The sequence below is a fragment of the Zalophus californianus genome, chromosome 4 (assembly GCF_009762305.2).
Source record: "Zalophus californianus isolate mZalCal1 chromosome 4, mZalCal1.pri.v2, whole genome shotgun sequence".
Lineage (NCBI taxonomy): Eukaryota > Metazoa > Chordata > Mammalia > Carnivora > Otariidae > Zalophus > Zalophus californianus.
In genome coordinates, this window is record NC_045598.1 from 321,056 (window position 1) to 345,463 (window position 24,408).

The window sequence follows — 24,408 nt, forward strand, 5'->3', positions numbered from 1 at the left end:
TTGCTGCTGACTCACCCACGTGGGCCTGGCCACCATGGGGACCCGCTCCCACCACACACTCCTGTCCCTTCTGAAGTCTTTCTTGTCTGCCTGGAAACAGCGCAGGTGTCACCGCGCCCTTGTTCCTTTACAGCGGCCCCACCCCACACTGCTCGGAAGTGGGTCCCTGTGGCAAGGGCAGGTCACAAGGGCAGCTCAGGGCAGCCCCTCTGCCCACTTGGCGGGAGCCCCCACCCGAGCTGGGCCCTCTAAGGCCTGAGCGGACCCACTGGCTGGGTGAGCTGTCCACTAAAGCACCACAGCCCACGGCTCAGGGCTCCTCAGGGGACGACAAGCACGGAGCGGGGCAGGGGCAGGGGCAGGGGCTGAAGGCGGCAGTTTGGAGGAACGTGAGGTCAGAGACCCTCAGTCAGTTAAACTCCTCGCAGCTCAATGCCCTCTGTCCCCACACGCGAGAAAAGTACCGGGCACGGCTGACCCCCAGAAAGGGCCTGGGACAGCAAGCCTGAGAAATCTAGGTCTGGTGGGGCCTCTGCCCGTGGCCCCGTCCTGCCCCCAGGCCCTGACTACAGGCTCAGTGAGACCCCAGATCCCCTGGCCACCTCTGCTCCGTCCCCCACAGCCAGCCCAGCTGGAGGTGACGCTCGGTGGACTCCTGTGTTCTCCCCCAGCCCCTGCCCTGAGGGCTCGTCCTCAGATCTTCCCTCTCTACCAGGAACTCGGGTCCCCCCACCTGGCCCCTCCCAGGGGGTCTCACCCAGGCTCCACGCTCCTGACTTTGAATCCGTAGCCCCGATCCTCAGCTCCCTGCAAGAACCCTCTTCCACGTACCCACGGGCCTCCCCATCGCTAAACACATCCCTTACGTGCAGCCCCACCCAGGGGCCTGGTCCCTTCTGCACCTGCCCTGGCAAGAGCCTGACCAAACCCTCTGTTCTCACCAAATCACCCACCTCAAAAGCACTGAGTGGAAGCCACCCAGCCACAAATGTTCCAAAATCGTTTTATGGGCTTTTTTTCAACAAAGAAATGAAGCTAGGAGAAAAAGGCAACTCTATTTTAAAGTACATTAATGAGATTCTCATCACAAGTGTTTGTGTTTTCGGAGACTGAACATTGTGGCAGGCACCCCCCAGCGGCCGGCTACGGGCTCCCAGCAGAGCACACTCTAATAGTTGGTTCACTTCTCAGTTTTCAAGGAAATGGCAGGAGCTGCGTTACTTCCCACAGGTGTGGTGAGCCCACAGGGCCCTGATGCGGTCAGTGCCTTCGGCAGAACAGCACCCGGTTCTCAGAAGTGAGACGCAGCAGTCACGTGGGACCCCCACGCATGGGGGGCAGCCAGCCCGCAACTGCACCTCGGGACTCGGGTCCGCTCAAGCACATCTGTAATAAGCCTGGACCCACGGCTGTTGGGGCCGCGGGAGGGAGGGAGGCCTTCCGGAGGGGCCAGCCGGCCAAGGCGCGTGGGGCAGGCAGCAGGAGGCGCGGGCTCAGAACTCCTCGTGCACGTTGCGGGCATAGTCCATCAGTTTGCTGCCCGTGAAGAACTCGCTGTACTTGAGGACCTCCTCGGGCTCCAGATGGTGGTTCTGGTTCTCATCGGCGATGGCAATCATCTGCTTGGCCTCGTTAAGGGCATTGTACTCGTTCATGGGGTCCATGTAGTCCTACAATGGTTCCGGCCACTGGGTCAGCGTGGATCCCTGGCTGCCACGGCCCTCCCCAGTGCACCCAACTCCCCAGCAGCACTGGGGCCCGTCAACCCCGGGAGTCATCTCCACTACAGCACCAAAAGTCTACACTTCGTGACATGGCCGTGAGACACCCTCCCCCCCCAGGGCAGATGCCCCCGCCCCCCACGGATGCCCTGTCAGCGAGGTCAGCACCTCCTGCCTCAGGGAAGCGGCTGCGGAGCTCTGACCCTGTCACCAGCTGCAGAAATCAACACCTCATTTAAAACACCCCACGGGCTGACAGAACAGAAGCAGCAAGAAGGGGATATGGGCATGTTCTGGAATGTTCTGGAAGATAGACACCAGGCTAAAAGCGGCTCAGGGCCAGACAGCCTTTGCCTGCATGGGTGCCTGAGACTGGTCGCCTCCTGTCCTCCTCAGGGCACCCCTGATGGAAGGAAGGGGCTGGCCAGAGGGCAAACAGCCTTGAGTGGCCGCGGGGGGGGGGGGGGGGCCTGCCCGTGGGTCACGTGACACCCGGATACAGACTCGACAAGCCGACAAGCCGCTGTTCAATCCTTGAACCAGATGTGCCCACCAGCTATCAACAGGGATCAGAGAATTCTGGTGTAAAGACAATGAGTCATCCAGCAATGGGGAAAAACAGGCCCACACAGCACCTACACACCACCAGCAAAAACACTTCAGGGGAAGATGGTGGATTCCAACATGGCCTGCAGCCCCCAGCGCCCAAGCCAACTGCCTGCTGGGGAGTGGCTGCTTGGAGTCAGGAGAGGCCGAGACGTCCCAGGCACCCCGACCGGGGGCAGGCACAGGCGCCTCACTGCGCTGCCTGCTTTTCTGCTCAAATCTTGTCTGAGCGCCCCAGGTGACCATGCTGTCAGGTGAATCCCCCTCCCCCGCACACAGGGAGCCCACCTCCAGGTGCCATGAAGTGCCACACCACCAGCCACAGCCGGACCAATGCTGCCTTCCTTTCCACCACAGCCTCTTGCCTCAGGCACCCTGGGAAGCCTGGGGACCTGGGCCCGACCTCAGATGCCCACTGGGCACTTGCACTCACCTCCAGCTCCGCCATGGTCACAATCCCATCATGGTTGGCGTCAATCAGTTCCTCAAACTCTTTTTTTCGGTCTCTGACCCAACTGTCATCGATATCCTGGCCCTGCTGGTTCTCCACCGTGCCCACAGGCAGAGAGATGAACTCGGGCAGCGAGAGCCGCTTGTCACCGTCCTGGTCTGCCAGACAGGGGAGTGGACGCTCAGACCTCAAGTAGACATGGGACCACCCAGGCCCACCCAGAAGAAAGTAAACCAAACAGGTTTGCTGCCAAATTTTGGCGTGTGTGTTCAGTTTTAGCCTAAAGCAAAACAGGTGCATCTCACCTGACCTGCTCGAGAGCCTGACAGAGGCCAGATGGCCCAGGACAAGGCCTGACCCTCCCTCACCACTGTGCAGCCGCACAGCCTCCAAAACCCCCGGGCCGACCCCTGCTGGGAGGAGGACGCTGCAGGTGCCCAGTGGGCCCTGCCTCCAGCCCAGCCGCCAGCAGGGAGGCACCACCCCTAGAGGCTGGGTCCCAGGCCAGGCCTCACCCAGGTCCCGGACAATCTCCTTGACCATGAACTTGAGCATGCCACGGCTGTGCTCAGGGTGCAGGAATGACAGGAACTCGTCCTCAGTCAGAAGCAGGTCTGAGGGGGGGTTGTCCGCCTGATACCAGCGGTCCTTGAGGTTCTCCAGGACTTCCTGTGCTGAGAGAGGCATACCCATGAGGACCCAGGACACCTGCTCACATCTGAAAAGTTCTGAGATGTGCTGCCTGGGTGGGAAGGCTGGCTCAGGACACTGGGGTGAGTGAGGCCAAGGACCCTGCCACTCGAAGGAGAGCTCAGCCCTCAGGGAGGCAGATGGTGCAGAGCCCCCCAGACAGACACAGACCCTCCCAAGACACAGGCAGACTGCTCTCAGACGCAGACACAGATCTCACAAGATGCAGATACCCGTGGACACAGACCCCACCCAAACACAGGGGCCGACCCCCCCTCCAGATACAAACCCAGACCCCCCAAGACACAGATTTTACACAGCCCCCTCCCACAGGCACAGACACCCGCCCCCTGCCCTCATACAGCCCCCACCCTCAGCTCACTGCTGCTCTTTGCTCCTTGGGAGAAATGGAAAGCAGGGTGTAGGCGGACTCACCCTCACCATGCACCTACAGGAACAAAGCACAACCTTGTTCCTTTCCATCTTTCACGTGCACCGTACGCAGAGGGCAGGGCTCTGGAGGAAAACCCAGCTTCCAGATATGACTCAAGCATCCCCCACAGACTCTCGCCACAGCCCCCATTCTCCCTCCGTGGGAAGGCCCGGCATGGGGAGCATGGCCCAGAGCTTGCCCCCACAACCTCACAGGCTCAGTGACCATTCAGGTCTTCAGTGGAGCGGTCGAAGCCGGGCGAGCAGGAAGAGCTGAGGCACAGAGATCTGTCCGCACCCTCACTGCAGTCACTGGGAACAGGGATGCCCAGGCCTCGGTACAGCGCAACGGGGACACGGCTGCATCCCACACAGTACCCGTCACCTTGAGTCTCAGTGCCTTCTGATGAACAGAAGATCCCGTGGTGACCTACTTTTAATGGCAAATACACTTAGAGGAAGGTGGGAGTGAGAGGTTGCTCCCTCCTGCCCCGTACGGGGACAGGCGCGGCCTCGCTACGTCCACCTGCGGCCTGTCAACAGCACCCGATGGAATAGAGTCTGTGGGGCTGTAACTACTCAAGGACCTCGACATGAGGTCACTGGAGATTTAAGGTGGGCACTGAAGCCAACAGCAGATGTCTGCGCACAGACAGAGACACACAAGCAGGGACGCTGGTGGCACCAGAAGCTGGAGGGAGGCCTGCCACCGACCCCTGCAAGCCCCCGTCTGTGGTGCCTGGGGCTGGCAGCCCCACAAGCCCCGAGGAGGCCGACTGCCACGTGGGGACTCCTACCTCTCAGCCCCCGCCTGCACTCCCCTGGCCTCCCACACCCTCAACACTGCTCTTCACTTCTGATGCCCCAGACCTGCTCACCCCACCCAAACTGAAGAAGGGAATGAGGAGCCTTGAACTCGTGCTGAGATAAAAGAGTCCACAGGCAGGCTGAGGTGACAGAGTTCATGTTCCCGAAGGACAGGTCCTGACCCCAGGCACACCCGAAGGAAAGGTGCTGAAGACAGACTAGCTCCCGAGAGCAGGCAGGGACAGAGGCCTGGCAGCCCACGCCCCGGAAGCCACCCCAGACGCTGGTGCCAAATCACCAATGCTGGCAGGAGGACAGAGGACCCCCAGGACCCCCAGATGCCTCTAAATACCACCTTCAGGGAACAGCTGGAACTACAGGACAAACCATGGAAACACAAAACAAAAACATAGGAAAGAGGCAAACAAGCATTTCAGAAAAAAAAAAAATCACGTCCAAGTTACAGGATTTAAAAAGGACAGAAGTGAGGGGCGCCTGGGTGGCTAAGTTGGTTAAGCCTCTGCCTTCAGCTCAGGTCATGATCCCGGGGTCCTGGGATCGAGCCCCGCATCGGGCTCCCTGCTCCGCGGAGAGTCTGCTTCTCCCTCTCCCTCTGCCTGCTGCTTTGCCTACTAGTGCTCGCTCGCTCTGTCAAATAAATAAATAAAATCTTTAAAAAAAAAAAAAAAAAAGGACGGGGGCGCCTGGGTGGCTGAGTTGGTTAAGCGACGGCCTTCGGCTCAGGTCATGATCCTGGAGTCCCGGGATCAAGTCCCGCATCGGGCTCCCTGCTCAGCGGGGAGTCTGCTTCTCCCTCTGACCCTCTTCCCTCTCGTGCTCTCTATCTCTCATTCTCTCTCTCTCAAATAAATAAACAAAATCTTTAAAAAATATATAAATAAATAAATAAATAAATAAATAAATAAATAAATAAATAAATAAATAAAAAAGGACGAAGTGAAATCCTGGATGGTGCCCAGGGAACTGGGGAAGGCCGGCCGGCACCCAAGGGCATCCAGAAGCCTCTGTGCTGCTCAGGAAAGGGGTCTGGCGCTGCAAAGTCACACGTGCGCCACAGACAGACTGAGCTGGAGAAACAAAGGTGGGGGACATGGACGAGCTGCCCGTGACGGGCGGCCCCCACGGGGACAGCTGGAAGGCTGGGGACTCAGACACTACAAGATGCTGCAAGAAAATGGAACTACAGATCAGTGTGTCTCATGCAAATGTGCCCCACAAAGGATCAGCAAATTAAATCCAAAACATGTAAGAAAAATCCCAGACCACGACCAAGTGGGACTCATCCCAGCTGAGCAGGCTGGTTCAACATCTGAAAATCAGTTAACGTGAGCATCACATCAGGCCAAAGAAAAATCACATGATCATATCAACAGACACAGAAAAAGCATGACATAAAATCCAACAGCCGTTCATGATCCAAACTCTGAGCAAACTAGGAATAGAGGAAAATTTCCTCCACTAGACAAAGAACATCTACAAAAAACCTACAGCTCATATCAGGTTAATGGTGAGAAACCAGATGCTTCTCCTCTAAGATCAGAACAAGAAAAAGGTGCCCCCCGCCCCCCGCCGCTTTCCAACACCATACTGGAAGTCCCAGCCAATGCAGTAAGATAAGGAAAGAAAATCAGACGCACACAGATCGGGAAGGAGAAAACAAACCGTCCGTGTTCACAGATACCACGATCACCTGCGTAGAAAGTCTGAATCATATCAAGACCGCAGGCCAGAAAGTTAGCACAGAAAGGCCAATCACTTCCCTGCATGCCAGCAAGGGAGCTGGGAGATCAGGATTAAGGACGAGCAGAAAAACACAAACAGAAAGAAAGAAGGTATGACTGCACCCGACAGAGGACAGGAGCGCCCACAGCCCGCCCTGCAGCAGCCATCACGGAGCAGAGGACAGGGTGCCGGCCCACTCACCACACAGACACGTGGCCAACGGGGGCTGTGTCCCGGGCACAGAGATGCCACAGAGAAACTCCCGCACACCCACGCCCACCAGGAGAAGACACGACGGGACAAGGGTGGGGACGGTGACCCACCACGTGGAAGAAGGCCAGGACATGAGGCGGCACACCAAACCTGATGCCTGGCTCGGCAGGGGCCCCCAGGTGGGATCAGTGAAGGGGGTGAGTATTCTCCAGCCGCACTTGAGGAGCTAGCCAGCACCCCAGTGCACCCGCACCCGGAGTTTCCCTCGCCCATGAGCTTTAAAGGCTGAGGGGAGGGCGGAGCTCTGCCCTGCTGGTGGCCGGCCCCGCCCCACCTCCACACCACCTGCCTCACCAAACTCCCCTCCCCAGGACCCTGTCCTGTCCCCCAGACCGGCCTGCCCCCCCCAGCTCGAGCCCACAGGAGGCCACCTGCTGCCCCATGGCCTGCCCTGGCTACAGGCCCCCTCGCGGCGCACCACAGGGCCCAGGCGCTCACTCTCCTCGTCGACTTTCAGCTCCTCGCCATTCTTTATCTTCTCCACAACTTCTTGCTCGTTGTGGCCTTTGCTCACCAAAAACTTCACCTTATATTCGTCCCACGACACACGGCCTGGAAGAGAAGACCGACCTGCTAGGCTGTTTCACAATGGATGGTTTTAGGAAGAAAGACGTCATGTTTTCGGACATCTGTCAATAACCCCGCCCTACAGGCAAGGGCAGAAGCAGAAGCACCAGAGTAGCTGCAGCCAGCCCCCAGCCCAGCCCCCAGCCCGGCCCCCAAGCCCGGCCCCGAAGCCCAGCCCGTAGCAAAGCCCCGAAGCCCAGGTCCTCACGTCCTCTGCCCTCTGTGCACACCACCCTCCTCCTGGCAGCCTCAGGCCCATGGGGTGAGGTTGACGTCGGCCATACCGTCGCCGTCAGGGTCCACTGCACGGAAGTGCACCTTGCTCTCCTCGATGGCCTCCCGGAAATGCTCTGCTGTCTTCTCCATGATCCAGTGCTGCATCTCCTTGGCACTGATCCTCCGGTCAGTGTTCACGTCCACCCTGAGGGCAGACAAGCAACGTCAGACGAGGCCTCTAGAACCCAGGCAGGACAGACGGACTGACAGACCAAAGCATGGCCAGAGGGGCTCCACCGCCGTGAACAGGGACACACTCTACCCAACAGTGATGCTGGGGGTGGCTGGGAAGGCTGACAGTTTGCTCTGCAGAGCAGCTCAGCACCACTTCCCCCACACTCTGGGGGCCACTGGGGGAGGATGGACAGGCAGCCTCATCACCCCAAATCCACACACCCAGACGTTTGGGACAGGACCAGAGCTGTGAAGCCAAAACAGAGTCGTGTTTCGTACGTGGGTACAGACGGGTAGATGGAGAAGCAAATGTAGATGCAAGTGTGTACATGCATATGCATGGATCAAGCACATTCGTGCGCACATGTGAGTTAGCAGTGCTCTGTGGATGCAATGGCTCACACACACATGTGCAGACTAGTACGTGTGCGCCTGACTTAACATACCTATGTACACACATGTTCCTGCACACCCACACGTCATCTAGCCCCGCCCACCGGGAGGACCTCAGGCCCGGACACCAGTGCCCAGATCCCAGCTCCTAAACACCATCCTCCAATGAAAGAAACCAGGGCTCCTTGGAGAAATGGCTGATTTCAGGGCGGAGGCAGGCACACAAGATGAACCTGGAGCATCTGGAAGCGCCAACAAGAAAGGAAGTGCCCCCAAAACAAACAAATGAAAGAGCTCCCAACAGTGTGCGCAGCAAAACCACGCAGGGCTGGATCGGACCCAAAGTACACGACCAACATCCAGGAGCCCCAGCTGACGGAAGGAAACGACCGACAAATCCACACATGGGGGACAGAGAAAGCCTCCTTACAGAATTCCAAACGATACAGTGGACCTCCCCTGCCACCCCCACACCGCGGGGGGCCCCGCTCATTCCCACCCCCTGCAGGGTGACTGCCTCACTGAGCGGCCACCAGAGAAGCAGGAGGGAGCGAGGAGACAGCTGGCACGCACCACCTGGACCAGGTGGCCAGGCCCACGTGCCCCGTGCTGTCCTACAGAGGCCAGCGCCCCCGACAGCATGTGATGAGAGGGCCACCTCACCACCGCTGGGCTGTTCTCTCCCAAGCCCACGACACCACCGGAAGCACCAGAAAACACAGCAGACAAACCCAAAAGGAGGGACATGCGACACAACAGCTCTGCAGTCCTCCTCAAAACAGTCAGGGTCATGAAAAAGTAAGAGAGTCCGAGACAGCAGGCCACCCCACAGGGAACAAAGGAGCTGTGACACTCAGCGCGGTGTGGGACCTGGACAGGGATGTTGGCAAACCGAGTGAAATCTCTCATCTGCAGTGTAGACAGCAGGAACACAGCACTGCTGCTTCTCAGTTTCCACAAATGCACCGTGGTTACCTAACTGTCGGTATGAGGGAAAACTGGCCATCTCTGCCACTTTTCTGTAACTCTGAAACTACTCCAAAATAAAAAGCTTATTTAACAAATGTGGTGGGGCACCTGGGTGGCTCAGTCAGTTAAGCACCCAACTCAATTTCAGCTCAGGTCATGATTTCGGGGTTGTGGGATTGAGTCCCACATCGGGCTCTGCACTCAGCCGGCAGATTCTCTCCCTCTCCCTCTCCCCCTGCATGCACAGGCAGGCACGGGTGTGTGCACGCTCTTTTTCTCTCTCTAATAAATGAATAAATCTTAAAAAAAAAAAATGTTGTTGCAACATTACTTTAATCAAAACCAGGTCCTGAGACCACGTGTGACTCGGGCAGGGAGCCAGTGCGGCGGCGGCCATGCTGGGACGTCTTAAAGCAGGAGCTGCTGTAGGCAGAAGTCGGTGTGGAAACCGCTGCGGCGAGGGGCAGCGAGCGGGGTTAGCTGCTCCCCACCTGTGACCCCGCAAAATAGAGGAGGCATAACAAAAGCACCTCCCGTGGACAGACACAGCGCTCCTGCTGGCCCCACTGTCTGCACCCCAGCCGATGTGCTCCTAGCACCACAGCCCGGCTGAGCAAGCCCGCCCCTCTCCACACCACACGTAGGCCGGCAGGGGCCCAGGTGTGGTCCGGAATTCAACCCTCCCCCTGCCCACGCACAGACATCTGCACACCCGACCCTCAGAGCCCTGCCAGGTGGGAGATCCAGGGGGCTCGACCTAGAAGGGGCTCTGAGCCACACCCCCAGCCCCCATGGTCCCAGTCTCACTGCTGAATTTCTGGCTCCATGCTCTGTCATGACACCCAGCTACGTTCCAACCGGGTGAAGAGCTAACCTTCAACAATGAAAATGTAAGCACAGCAGGAAGCTGTCCCGCCCCCCCCAGTGCTCCCCCTGCTCCAGCGGCATGCACCTGCTCCTGGCACTGAGCCTCCGGGCCACAGCCCACCCTCTCAGGATTCTGCCCCATTCCTATCACCTGTCCAAGGGGCCCTTGCCTGGTCCCTCCCCTTTAACAGTGCCGGCCCCTCTGGTGACCCCCTCCTCCCAGAGTTCTGGGCCCGTCCACTGGACCCCCCCCAGACCCTGCAACACACAAAAGTGCCAAGGAAGGCACAGAAGCAGCCCCGGGAAGAACTTGCTGTTGGCTCAAAAGCTGAGTTTGAATTCGTTTGATGGGAAGATCTTCTAACAGGTAAGATATTCACAGGTTCAAAGTTCTACAGGTACCTTGGGGCCCCGGGTGAAGCCACCCTCTCTCCTGAGGATGCCCAGGGTAGTCTGGGTAGATCCTCTTGCCTGTGGGCACACACCTCGCCCCTGGCCCAGTGAGTGGTGCAAACCACCCTCTGCAGGCTGCCAGGAAGGTGGCTCTCGGCGTGGGGATGGATACCCCCAACAGAGTCCCGGGGAGAGCCCGGCGCCCTCTACATTAGCCGGCCCAATCATGAGCAGATTATCAAGTCCAGTGTCAGCGCGCACAACCTTGTGCTAGCACCCACCTGTCTCCTCACCGGGTCTCGGCCAGCCCACCATCTGCAGATCTTCCTGCCCCCACCTCCTGCCTCCAGCTGGTAGCCCATCTGCTCCTCCACCTGGCCCCCCCAGCACCCAGTGCACATAGCACCTCAAAAAGGCAGGCCTCTGGGATCCCTCTGTCTCGCCAACACCCATCCAGGGCAGCCCCGTTGCCCTCCATCTGTTCTCCACCCTCATCCCTGATCCTATGAGTAGACAGCACACAGCACACTTTGTTCTCACCACGCCCAGGAAGCAGGGCTCTCAACAACCCCTTTCACAGATGAGGATGAGGCTGGCGGGCTCAGGGAACAGAGCCCAGGTCCAACTGCCAAAGGCCTCCTCCTGAGCTCATGCCCTGGCCATGAAGCCCCTCACCTCCCTCGGAGGCTCCAAAGCCACCGGGCCATGTGACCTGCGTGTGTGCTCACGGCCAGCACCCGTGACCTGTGCAGGAGTCCAAGCCTGTGTGACACCTGTGTGCACTCAGAGTGGCTCCACAGGAAAGTCAGCCCCATGAACGAGCTCTTCTCAGTCTACTCCCTGGAACTGAGAGCCATGAATCCTGGGTCCTGGCACATGGCTGGGCCACCATGTCACCAATACCCTGGGAGCCTAGACCCCACCAGGCCCATGCTGGGCAGAGAACCTCCTAAGGCATGGGCCCCCTGAGACCTGTGGACACTGCCCCGCCTGAGCACAGGGCCTGTGTGAATTCTGGCCACAGTACATGCCCGGTGAGCAAACTAGTTAGATTCTGGCAGCGCCCAGGCCTGGGCACCCACTTGGAGAAGATGACCATCAGCTTCCTCCTGCTTCTTCGTGGCTCTGCATCCTCCTCAAACCCGTCCATGTCCTTCCCCAGGAAGACCTCCTGGTGGAAGTCCTTGTTGAGGTGCCCATCCATCTCCAGCTTCACTCCATTCAGGTGGTCCGGGGGCAGGATCTCACGCTCATCCTTGTTGCCGGCTCTCTCCCGAGCAGATGAGTGGTTGGCAGGCCGGGCAGACACATCCATCAGAAGGATGACCCCCAAGAGCCAGAGGCAGTGAGGAACCAGGCCACAGAGGGGAGCCTGCCTGGACGCCATGGCCACCTGGGTCCGGACTGTGGGATGGTCTGCAAGTGCGGCCAGGAGCTGGGGAGAGAGGGGCGGGGCAGGTGAGGAAGTGAGGCGTGGGGTCACAGCCTTCCCACCACCCCAGGCACTGCAGAAGGGCAAGAGCCCGTGGCTGCCAGATCCCAGCTTGCAGTTAAAGGTCTATAAAGAGGACACAGCCATCGTTCAACAGACGGTCAGCAAATACTTCACTAAGAGGCGTTTCGTTTACAACATGAAGTGGAAGTTCTTGGTTTACAGGATACATACTAAACATACTACTTTTTCTTTTTCCAAAGATACCCACCTCAAAGGCTGCCCAACACCACTAAACCTACCCCTTTTCAATGCCCACAGTGGGCATTCCCAGAACAGTCTCTCTCCGTCCCTCCTGGCATCGAGACAGACCCCAGAATCATGGTAACTCACTCTCCAAATCCCAACTCAGCATTTGTGAGCTCTGTGACCTTGGCTAAGTCACCTGGCCTCCCCAGCTTCAGTCTCCCCCCTGAAACAGGAAGCTCCCTCCCCCACCCCAAGGCTTTGTGAGGATTGGGCCTGGTGCCAGCAAATGCCCAAACCCATCCAGCAGGGCACCAGCCCCTTCCTACCTTCCCACCTCAATGACCGCTGCAGGTGCGCGCACACACTCTGCAAGTACACACATGCACACAGGCACATATACCACACTCGTACGCACATGGGACACACAAACACACACATGTGCGCGGATATACACACCTATGTGTGCACGCACACACACCCTTGCTCATGTTCACACAGGAGTACCAGGAAGTCTGGGCCCAGCAATGAGGACACACCACAGTAAGGATGCCAGGCCCACAAGCACTCAGCCATCCCCGCCTTTTCCCACATCCGGCTCCTTCCACCCAGGCCCACCTGCTTTCCCTCACACTTTCCAGGTTCCTCCAGATTCCCTTCTGGAATGGCCTGGAATTCCCTTCTGGCTGGTGCCAGAACAGGGCCCAGCTGCCTGCTCTGCTCCCTGCTCAGCTTCTCATGGACCTTCATGCTCCACACTCCCCAAAAGGAACTCCAGCTCCTTCTTGCCCTTTACTTAACCTGTTCCTCTCATAGTCTGCCCACCTGGCACACACCTGGTGGTCCTCTCAGGTGCAGCTGAGGCCCTCCCCTCCTCTGGCAGTTGTTACAGGGAGGAGCAGCAGAGGGAAGCCCACCAGTACTCAGGGTCCAGGGGTGGTGGCCCTGGACACGCTCGCCGAAGGCCAGAGTGCCACCTGCAGCCAAGCTGGGGCATGGCAGGAAGCACAGGGCCTTGCATGGGGCAAAGCAGCACAACCACTGGAGCCTGAGGGCACACAGTGCGGGACAAGGGGCTCCCGCTGACTGGTCTGGCGGCACTAGCAGATGCCACTGCTTCTCCGATGCTTCCTTTTGAACCTACCTGCTCCCGAATGGCATTATTCACCGGCCGGGTGACACCTTTATGCATTAGTCTTCGGAACCTGTGCGCTCTCTGGGCCCTTCAACAAGACCCTGCTCCCTGAACTCATCTGTCTCCTTCCTCTGAGGGAGTAATCCCTCTTTCCAGGTCTGTGGAGCCTGCAATCTCCCCACAAGCACCCGAGCCGTGGCATTCTCTGTGCTGGGACTGCCCTGAATCACATCTACTGGAACGCCACACCCTTCTCTTCCCTGTCCCAGCAGCTGTCACACTGTCCACACAACCGAGTGAACACGTACAGGGGTCTCTGCCACACCGCAATATGCATGTTCCTGAAAATGACAGTGCTCTGCAAAAGTGCACAATAAAAAAACACAGGGCCCATGGGAACAACACAAGGGACGTGTCTCAAGACCAACACAACTCGACATAAACAGGCCAGGAGGAAACCAGTAAGTGGTGTCTGGGGAGGCACCTGCAGCCCCAGCAAACAGCTCGGGGGCTATTAAACTGAGTGGAGATGCCGTGCGCAGGTGCCAAGGAGATGCCAGCGGGGCTGCCACTAAGGTGGGCCCAGGAGGAAATGCAGCCTGCCGTGGAAGGCAAGACTTGTGCAAGCCTGCGGTCACCAAGGTTTCCTTTCCTGCTGGCGTGTCACTCTACCCTGCGGCCCAGCCCTCCCGGCTAGGAAAGTGTTGCGCAAACCAAGATGACCTCCCCTGACATCAACACCGCCCTCACTGACTGTGGCCGTAAAAACACGTATCACGTCCAAACAGACTGTGCTTTGCTCCCTGAACAAACAGTCAATTCCTTACTTATCTTCATGGGTAGGACACGTCATTCTGCACAAAAGTAACCCCGAGATAACCGCACAGATATCAGGAGGTCAAGTGAGACGCCAGTTCTTTCTCTGAGCACAAAAGCAGCAGCGCGGCTCAGCATGCCATCCACCGCTCAGCTCCTCGTCCTCGGCCTGCCCCTCACCGCCCCCCCGCCGCCCCTGGGATTTCAAAGGGCAGGGGCCTGGCTGGCCGACCAGGGAATCCCCATCCTCTACCTCGTCAATTCAGGGTGGCAACCCCACCCCAGGGGCCCAGCTGAAGTGCAGGCGGCGTTTCTCGGCCATGCCGGGGGATCCGTGCCGGCGAGCCTGATCTCTTGCCGTCAGAAAAGCAAACGCTTCATCTAAAAGCTCTGTCACCGCTCTTGGGGGCGCGTTCAGGGCGTTGATAACAACTGCCACCGGCTGAACCGGAAACCAGAGGCTTTACGCACACGATTTCAAATCTTCACCAAGTCCTACCAATTAGGGCACCTTTACCGACCAGGGGAGTGAGGTCATCTCGCTGGTAAATACCGGGGTCCACCCGACTCCCCTGCCGACCACAGTCCGTCAGCCTCAGTTTCCCGGCGGCAGCCGTCGGTGAGGGCAGAGAGGACACGAGCCAAGGGTCCAGCGGCCCGAGAGAGCGTCGGCCTCCCGGCGTCCCCCGCCCCGGGGCCCTCACTCACCGGCCTCCCTCCCCTCGCCCCGGATCCGCCGAGCGGGGCCCGAGCGCCCGTGACGCCTCCGACGGGACTCGCCTAGGCCGCCGCCATCTTTCTTCCGGGAAGAGGCGGAGCTGGAACGGTGAGCGCGGGCGCGACGCCACCGCGACGACGCTGGCGCCGCCATGTTTTCTCTGGGCGGAAGGGGACGCTCGGCCCCTCCCCGGCAACCAATGAGAAGAGCGCGCGTGCCCACGTGCCGTGCGGGCACGTGACGGGCCGCGCCTGGCCCGCAGCCTCCGCCGCTGGGGGACGCGGCCTGCGCGCCGGCTTCGGGGCCTCGGAGGCGCTTCCCGCACGCGCGCGCGCCATGAAGCTGCTGCGGCGCGCGTGGCGGCACCGGACGGCGCTGGGCCTGGGCGGCCTGGCGCTCTGCGGCGCTGGGCTTCTCTACCTGGCCCGCTGCGCCGCCGACGGCCCCCACCCGCTTCCCGGCCGCAGCCCCCCACCTGCCGAGTCCGCGCGCGCCGCCGCCTTCCTGGCCGTGTTGGTGGCCAGCGCGCCGCGGGCGGCCGAACGGCGCAGCGTGGTCCGCGGCACGTGGCTGGCGGCGGCGCGGCGCGGCAGCCCGGGCGACGTGTGGGCGCGCTTCGCGGTGGGCACGGGCGGCCTGGGCGCCGAGGAGCGGCGCGCCCTGGAGCGCGAGCAGGCGCGCCACGGCGACCTGCTCCTACTGCCCGCGCTGCGTGACGCGTACGAGAACCTCACGGCCAAGGTGCTGGCCATGTTGGCCTGGCTGGACGAGCACGTGGCCTTCGAGTTCGTGCTAAAGGCGGACGACGACTCGTTCGCGCGGCTGGACGCGCTGCTGGCCGAGCTGCGCGCGCGCGACCCCGCGCGTCGCCGCCGCCTCTACTGGGGCTTCTTTTCGGGCCGTGGCCGCGTCAAGCCTGGGGGCCGCTGGCGCGAGGCCGCCTGGCAGCTCTGTGACTACTACCTCCCCTACGCCCTGGGCGGCGGCTACGTGCTCTCGGCCGACCTGGTGCACTACCTGCGCCTCAGCCGGGAGTACCTGCGCGCGTGGCACAGCGAGGACGTGTCCCTGGGCGCCTGGCTGGCGCCGGTGGACGTCCAGCGCGAGCACGACCCGCGCTTCGACACCGAGTACAAGTCCCGCGGCTGCAGCAACCAGTATCTGGTGACGCACAAGCAGAGCCTGGAGGACATGCTGGAGAAGCACCAGACGCTGACGCGCGAGGGCCGCCTGTGCAAGCAGGAGGTTCAGCTGCGCCTCTCCTACGTCTACGACTGGTCGGCGCCTCCCTCGCAGTGCTGCCAGAGGAAGGAGGGCATCCCCTGAGCTGCAGCCACAGCTGACCCACCACACGTCACATGGCGCCGGCGGGAGGCCAGGACAGATGCCTCAGGAGGTGGCCACCGCAGCGAGAGTCATTCGGGGTCCTGTGGGGCCGCTGCTGAGGGGCCTCCCACTGGCCTTACACGGGCAAAGCTGGCCGGTTCGGCTAGTTACCCAGAATGAGTCCAGCCCTCGAGGGGGCCGGGTGTATTTGGCGACCAGTGGGGTTTTCAGGCAGATGCCAAGCGGCCCCTAGGTCCCAGCTCTGGTGGGCACCCAGGCCTGTGCACCCCCGTGGCCGCCATGGGGCCTCACTCCAGACCGCGTCTTGATCCGCGTCTGGGCGACCCGTGGGTCTTGCCCGGGTGACACATAATGTCCAGGTGGCAGTGTCCTGTCCCAGGATCTCAGCCAGCGTGGGCCTGGACTGGGAAGATGCCCAGCTTTGAGCGTGAGGGCAGACAGCAGGGGCTTGCAGCCCCAGCCCAGCCTGCGCACCTGCTGTCTTCTCCCCAGGTGGAGGAGAGCAGTCAGAGGCCAGAGCCGACCGGCACTTGCGGGCCCTGGCCCCAAAACACGAATCTGGACTTGTTCGGGGTTGGGGACTATGTCTCGTCCCGCATCCTGTGTTGACCGTCCACCTAGGAAATCGCCACACCAAGAGCTGTGGCTATAGGGAGGTGACCCTCGGGCTCTTGCATGTTGCAGCTTTGTGTTGCACCCAGTGGCTTTTATCAAAATCGCCCTAGATTTATTGGGTTAGGTTACCTTTTATGTTCCATGTTGGTGTCATTTGTCATGTGGCAGTCTAAGATTTAACTGTGTGTTTTGTTATTTAGCTTCAGTGGTATTTTGGTCTGTGTTGCTTTGGAGTGAATCGTGATAAATGTAATTCAGCACTAGTCTGTGACTTATAAATATCGTAAATTTGTGTAGATAAGAATTTAAGTTAGGAGTGTGTGGGTCTCCGTATTTTTTAAATTATTTAAGGGAAGACTTTTCTATCAGAACTTGGGCTTTGTGGATTTATCTGTTTTTACAGCTCGGGTTGTAGACTTGTTACTGCCTGTGTGTTTAAATGTGGAAGAATTCTAAAACTGTCCATTTCTCTTTACAGTTTACACAAAAGTCAGTCCCATTGTCTCTTTCTGAAAAGACTTTCCTTTTAAGGCTTCCTCGCGGCCATGCAGGGGCAAGTGTTTCTCACACACACATCTGTTATGTTAGACTCTGGGCCCAAGTTCCAGGAATCTGAGCCCTTGGAAGCATCGGTGAGGTTTCCCACATTCTGTCTTAAGAAAACAGGCTCTGCTGGCTGGCGTGACCTTTTGGAGACAGAAAAGCATTCACGCGCACCCTCCTGGCTGATCACCTCTCATACCTAACACATCCTCAGAAGATCAGGGTTCTTTTCTCCCCATTAAATGTGAAAAGTGAGTGCTGTGGTCATCACAAAAGTGAAATAAAGAGGCTCCAGGACAGCCGTGAGCCCTTCTGTGAGCCCAGCGGTGTGTGATGCTGCACGTTCTTATTCTGGAATCTGGGTTGGGTCGCCTGGCGATGCTGCTGATGTCTGTGGCCCACTTTGGGGCAGATGCAGATGCGGGGAGCAAATCTCTGACTTGCCTTTGTATTGCCTTTCCTTTGTGTTCTCAGACCGTGGAATTTAGGAGCGGGTGTCCTGGTGCTCTTGGGCTGCCGTAACAACCCCACAGACAAGCTGGCTTAAGCAGCAGACGTGTCCTCCTCACAGTTCTGGAGGCTGGCAGTCAGCTCAGAGTGCTCGCAGGGCCGCGTGCTGCTGAGGACCCTCTTCCTGCTGCAGGGGGCCACCTTCTCGCTGCGTCCTTGGCACAAGAGAGAGCCAGAGCAAGCTCTCTGATGTCTCTTTTTACAAGGACACTAATCCCACCAGACGGCCCACCCTCATGGCCTCATCTAACACCAGCACCAAATACCATCACATTGGGGGTTAAAGCTTCAATCTAAGTTTTGGGGGACACAATCATCCTAACAGCAGGCCTGGGTTATTTGTGTTTAAAGGTAGAAGAGTGCCCAGAATTTGGAGTCTCGGGCCAGAAGGAAGGGAGGATGGTCTTGTGATTGCAATTCTCCTGCCTTTAGAAGGTAGAAGCTGGGCCAGAGAGGTCCCAAGATGTGACAGAGTTCTGATTATAAGGTGAATGTGGGCTTTCTGATCGGGCGCCTCGAGGCAGGCCTGACTGCCCCTGTGAACACGTTTCCAAGACAAGGATTCATGAGAGGGTCCAGGTTTGGGGACACTGAGGTGAGCAGAGTGGGACCCTGCCAACTGGGGGCAGGTTCCCAAGGGGTGCTGAGAACGGTGGGGCCTGGTTCCTGCTGGCCGTTGTCACCCGGATGTCTTGTCTGAGCGTCGGGATCGCTGGAGTTGGCACGTGCACGTCTCCGTTTTTCAGACAAGGAGACAGTGCTTGGACAGACCAGACAGTTTGCTGGGGCCACAGGCATCAGTGGCAGAGCCCGGATCCCACCCAAAGGCTGGACCTCCACATCCCTGCCCAGCATCTGCAGTCCTGCTGTAGCTTCTGGGTTTCTCTGGAGTGGACCCCATGGAAAGCATGGCACCAATGTCCAAGACCTCCTAGTAAAAAATCTAAAAATCGAGGCATGTCTCTTTGGAGGAGCGGGGGAGGGTCCCTGAGCGTTAGCACTCAGTTGAATCACATGAAAGTGCCCGTATGCAGCCAGGTTTGACAAAAATGGAAAGTTCATATTGTTCAAAGTAAATCATTAAATTTCAAAACAGAACAAACCAGACGCTGGGCTGACTGGGCATCATTACTGTGGTTGTGATGTCCGCATTCAGACCACACTTGGGAGCTAAGGGCCAGAGGCCCCTTCCTAGACTGACCCTCAGCCATCGCCTTATCTGCGGCCCCAGGGCCTATGGATAGAGCCTGCCCTCCTCCAGTCCAGCTGGCAGGTTCTCCAGGTCGGGGTTCCCCTCCCCAGACTGTACCTCCCACCCACTGAGGCACGCACTGTGGGCTCCACACCATCTGGACACGTGTGCCCTATAGACCAGGGGCTGAGCTCAGGCTCTCCGTGAGCCCAGCACCGGCCCAGGGCCCAGGAGACAGTAGGCTCTTGGGAGCTGGGGAGTCAGACCACCAAACTGGTGTTTGGGGGGGGTTAGGATATAGGACCACTAACTCTTCTCCCAGCCAAACTAGTATCTCTCTTTAAGTGGCCGTCAGGGTCCACCCTTGCAGGGCGTCAGGAGCAGATGGGCATGGGGCATCCAGCACCACCTCAAGGGGTGCCCCTCTCCTCATGAGAGGCCCTGGTCCTGCCCCTCCCTCCCCTAAGCCAATGTGGAGAGCCCTGGCAACAGCCCCTTCATGCTCCCGAGAAAGGAGGAAGAGACAGGGGCATAGAGCCTGAGTGCCTTGGACAAAGTCCCAGGGCTAGAAAATGGGAGAAACTTAAATACTGGCAGTAACAGGATGCATCTCCTAAGAATTAGTCAAGCAAGGAAAGTCCATCCCAAAAGGTTGCATACTGGGTACCTCCGTTTCCATGACATTCTTGGACGGTCATGGTTCTAGACATGGAGGGCAGATCAGTGCTGCCAGGGGTCAAGGAGGAGAGGTGGAAAGGGAGATGGCAGCGGGTTCTGGGACTGCCCCACATCTGGCTTGGATGTCCACGTCCTGCTTGTGATATTGTCCAGTAGTTTTGCAAGACTCTGCCACTGGGGGAGACTGGGTGAGGGGCACGGCACCTCTAGTTGTCACAACTGCACTGAATCTACAATCATCTCAAAATTTTTAAAATTTAAAAATATATATATTACAACACTAATTCTAATACGAAAGAGAGAAACGTGGGACCCGAGAGAGACTCTGGAGGAGGCAGGGCGCCCTAGGATGGCCGGGCACCAGGAGGGGACCACACAGTCATGCTGGGGAGGGTAGTGTGGCTCCCAGAGGCAAGCCAGGAGCCCTGTGGCAAATGGGAGTTGGTGCAGTACCCCACCATCTGCCCTGTCCCCCAGATCTGAGCCAAGACCTCCCCTGCCCCCTCAGACCCCCCAAAAGCCTGGGTCCACCTGGTGTAACAGAGTTGGCAAGAGCTGAGAAGGATCAGGGACATGGTAGGGACTGAAGGAGATGGGGCCTACAGTGTGGGGGGGCTCCCCCTGGACACACACCTGCTGGAGGAGACCACGTGCCAACCGGGCTAGAGGCTCATAGTTGAGCCCTAGACTAGCATAGCTCCTGATGCCCACCGGCCCTCATCCCTCCCAGCTGCGTGTGCATCCCAGACCCCTCGCCTCTGGCTGGGTGGGCCTCCCAGAGCTCAGCACAGACCCTGCCTCCCAGGGGCAGGCCTCCCTCTGTCCAGCATCTGGGCTGGGAGGAGAGGGTCCTGCAGTGGGAGGAAGGGGCTGGCTGGGTCATGGCCAGAATCTGCAGGGTCCGACAGGGATGGCCAGTGTGCCCCTCAGCCCCCAACCTGACCCAGGCACCTGGTCCCCATTGTGAGACCTTTCGCCGTCTGGGGCCAAGGGAGCTCAGGGTTGCTGGCCAGAGACAGGCCTAAAGCAGGCCAAGCATCCAGCCCTGCTCAGGGCCGCCGGAGGAACCATGGAGAACCGCGTTCGAAGGCACCTGGGCTGCAGGTAGCCCGGTGAAGACCGCCTTACACCTAACTTGCTCCTTGGTGCTTGCACTCGGTCCCAGGGGCTTGGAGAGAGGCTTGGGCTGTTTTTCCTCCTAATAAGTATGCTTGGGGTTGAGCTGCGGCCTCCCTCCTGCCCGGAGTCCAGGGAGCAGGCGGAAGGCCTCCTGTGTCTGTCCTAACACCAGGACCTGGGCTCAGAACAAACACTGGGCTCTTAAGGGGTTGCAGTCCAGGCCCTGGGGGTCTCCTCATTCCTGAGACCCTATGTCCCTCCACCCTTGGGTCCCCCCCCAGGGGTTACACCCCCCAGCCCCCACCCAGATGACCCTCCCCACAGCCTTGAGAGCTAACTCCTTCACCTGTCACCTGGCCTCTACGGACAAGCCCCTTCTTCAGGGCCAGGGTGGGCTCACCGCCAGCAGGGTTACCCCCAGAGTTCCCCCCTCCCCCACACACAACCACTCCCACTCACCCCCCACAGTCTCCTCTGACCCAGCCCCACTCCCAGCCCTTCCTGACCCCCATCTCCCCTGTAGATGGTGCTCTTGGCTCCCCATCCCTCCCCAGTCCCCCTCTGAGACCCTCACAGCCTCCAGCAGAAGCCCCAGCACGACCTGCCACGGCCACACTGCACTGACTGCTTCAGAGATTTCCCAAAGCAAACAGAACCCACCACCCACATGTCCTGGGGCCCGCATGCCCCGGGCAGTGTCCTCTGCTGGGCATCTCTGGAGCCACCACCCCTTCCTCCCTGAGGACCCTGAGCCTCCCGCACTGTGGGGTCCCACGGGAGGTTCTGCAGTGGATGGGGCGGCCTGAGGGGTGGTAGCAGGTGAGGAGAGTGGGAGGGGGGACTGACAGCCTCAGGTCTTTGCTCAGTGCTGTGCTCTGCCCACGGCCTGGGGCTGGTGGGGATCACAGAGGCTGATGGCCATCAATGCAGGGCAGCCGGGCGCCTGGGTGGCTCAGTTGGTTGGGCGACTGCCTTCGGCTCGCGTCGTGATCCTGGAGTCCCGGGATCGGGTCCCGCGTCGGGCTCCCTGCTTGGCGGGGGGTCTGCTTCTCTCTCTCTCTCCCCTCTCATGCTCTCTCTCTCTATCTCATTCTCTCTCTCAAATAAATAAATAAAATCTTTAAAAAAAAAAAAAAATGCAGGGCAGCCACTCCCAGCTCCTGACCTTCCCCTAGACCCTGAGGCGCCCAGAACAGGACACGGGAAATGAATGAAAACAGGACAGATAAGCAACTCCATGAGGCTAGGGCAGGGCCCCAGGACCGGGGGCTGGGGGGGGTGGGGGGGGCGGGGGGGGGGCCTGTTCTGGGAGGTCCCAGGGATTTGGAAGGCCATTCTGGATGCTATCCTCAGGTGCCCAAGTCCAAAGACCAGGCGGAGGTGTGGCCCTCGGTCTGAGCACCAGCAGGTGTCCAGGGGGTCCATCGAGCCCCGTCCAACTGGTGGGGTCCTGGAGAGAGTGCCAAGCCTGGGGGGGGGGCACGGTGGCGTCAGCCAAGTTGCTTTCAGGAGACCCAGCCTCTGCAGAGATGGGGAGAGAGTAGCTCCTGCCCCTCCCCTTAACAGAGACTTGAAGGCTTTACCTGGGCCATCTCGGGAGTAGGGGCGCGGCGGGGGGGACCCCAGGAAGTGATGAGGGTCAGGGTCTCTACAGAGCGGTCTCCACTTGGCTTGGAGATGAAAACCACCCGAGAACACACACCCCAACCCTAGGAAGGGGACCCTGGCAGCTGGGTGGGCAGCCAGAACTGGAATCTGGGGAGGCCTGGGCAGGTGGGAGCCGCAGGGGAGGCAAGGGGCAGCAGCTCGGCTGGCCACTCAGCAGGATGGTCAGGGGCCCTCCCACGCACATCTGGGGCCAGCAGGTGGTGGTGCCCAGAGTGGCGTCCATGCACAGGTGCCCCTGTTGACCCTGGCCCCAGGTCCCTGCACTTCCCCTGCACATGGCCCTAGGCCCCTTCTGTTATAGCCAGCAGGGTCCACCAAGCAGCTCAGCTGGTTGTGGTGCTGGGTGTTGCTCCAGGTCAGGGCGAAGCCAGGGCCATGGGTGGCCTGGACAGCGTACTGCTCTGCCCACTGGTTGGAGCCTGGACCCTGGACTGCTCTGTCCTCAAACGATACACCACAGGCAGTGGCCGGCCAGACAGGAAGCCTGCGAAGACCCTCACTCAGATCCCGCCTCTCACCGACCCAGGGCCTGACCCAGCCTGGTGACCCGAGGAGAAGGAAACCCAAGCCCTGCCCCCTCCTTCCAGCGGCATTCTTGGATCTTGACGGCCCAGCCCCCAAGGGGCCCCTGCACCTGATAGAGGCACCCACTTGATCCTACAAAGGGAGTGACGGAAAGCAGGCCGAGCCGGGCTCGAGCCTGCAACAGCGAGGCACCTGTGTCAGGCCCTCCCGCCACAGGAGAAGGATCGGACAACCCCCACGGTGAAGGCGCATCCTGCTGTGAGGGACCCCAGGCTGCTGGGGCCCGGCTGGGTGGGAGGGACTCAGGCCTACAGCAGGGGGCCAGCAGGGGCCGGGAGGCAGGCAAGGGGCCCCGGGGAGGCTGAGTGGTTGCTTCTGGAGATGCTTTACGTCAGAAATGGAGTTTTGCTTGGCCCTCTGACACCCTTCCTGTTCGCTCCTGTTCTCGCTGCCACCCCCTCACATACCCAGGTTCCGACAGAGCAGCCTGGAGGGACCGCAAGTGCAGCTGGGGGTCCCTCCTACCCTCGAAGCTGCCTGGGTGTGTGTGTGACATGCCGGCTGTTGCAAAACTGACGTTATCACACCAGAGGAACCCATGAGTCACTGCCCCGGAGCAGGGGCTGCACCCCAAACCCTCCTAACAAAGGCCTTTTGTCCCCAGGCCGGCCCGTGCACACGGTCAGATGCACGAGCGGGCAGGCATGCCGATGGCAGCCGGAGGCACAGACATGGGTCAGGGCTGTGCTCTTGACACCTGGACATGTTCCCAGTCCTCGTGGGCCCAGCTGCACGGTCTGGGCTCTGGGAGACCCGGGGATGCTGAAGGCCTCTGCTCTTGGGTCAGCTCAGGTGCCCGGGGCTAGAGCCCCAGCAGCTGGCTGACCCTGGGGCAGGACCCTCAGGCCAGGGAGCGCTCAGAGCCCATAGGGCGCACTGGCCAAGCCCAGTCAGTGAGCAAGACCCCAGGGAGGCAGCGCCCCACCCTGGCCCCCAGCTCCCGTCTCAAGAGGGTTCCCTGGCCTTAGATCAGCGCTCTGTGTCCAGGGCAGAGTCCTCAGGTGAGACAGGGCTCCCTGCTGCCCGCAGGGAGCTTCTGCCCCAGGGCAGTGTGCTCGGAGCCCCTCCTTGGGGTAAGGAATCCCTGTCCCTTGCCGCCATCCCCCAGAGTCCCCGGCCATCCCCCAGAGTCCCCGGCCATCACAGTGAGCCCGGCCCGAGGTTCACCACCCCAGGGTCCAGCGGTTTTGTGACCATCAGCACGGTCCAGCCAGCTGGCCTCCCTGACGCCAAGGACCCCAAGCACAGCCGTTTCCCAAGCTCAGCGACCGGCTGGCCAGGGGCGCCAGCCACTAGGTCCTGGACACCTGTCCTGTGTTTGCTCAAGGGCCCTGGCAATTCCAGCTTAACAAAGAAAGTCCTTGCCCCAGGCAGGGTTAGAAGAGACACAGAGACCACCGCTCCAAGGCAGAGACACCATCCCAGCCACGGCCAGGACAGCT

The 24,408-nt window shown here is 59.8% G+C and overlaps 2 protein-coding genes across 4 annotated transcripts; one reads left to right on the plus strand and one right to left on the minus strand.

The window, feature by feature from the left end:
- Positions 1–986: 986 nt before the first annotated feature.
- Positions 987–14,862, minus strand: SDF4 (stromal cell derived factor 4). Of its 3 annotated transcripts, none has more exons than XM_027604574.2 (7): positions 14,700–14,862; positions 11,445–11,797; positions 7,575–7,711; positions 7,162–7,275; positions 3,294–3,452; positions 2,761–2,936; positions 987–1,670 (listed from the first exon to the last, which is right to left on the minus strand). In XM_027604574.2, the coding sequence occupies exons 2-7, from the start codon at positions 11,747–11,749 to the stop codon at positions 1,494–1,496; spliced, it is 1,068 nt and encodes a 355-aa protein (XP_027460375.2). In that variant the 5' UTR covers positions 11,750–11,797; positions 14,700–14,862; the 3' UTR covers positions 987–1,493. The 3 variants fall into 3 exon arrangements, with proteins under 3 accessions (XP_027460375.2, XP_035583003.1, XP_035583004.1); XM_035727110.1 differs by lacking the exon at positions 14,700–14,862 and adding an exon at positions 14,245–14,673; XM_035727111.1 differs by lacking the exons at positions 3,294–3,452; positions 14,700–14,862.
- A 151-nt stretch (positions 14,863–15,013) lies between these two features.
- B3GALT6 (beta-1,3-galactosyltransferase 6) lies at positions 15,014–17,537 on the plus strand. The gene has a single exon (XM_027604580.2). It carries the CDS (start codon positions 15,046–15,048, stop codon positions 16,033–16,035), a length of 990 nt encoding a protein of 329 aa, XP_027460381.2. The 5' UTR covers positions 15,014–15,045; the 3' UTR covers positions 16,036–17,537.
- The last annotated feature ends 6,871 nt before the right edge of the window (positions 17,538–24,408 follow it).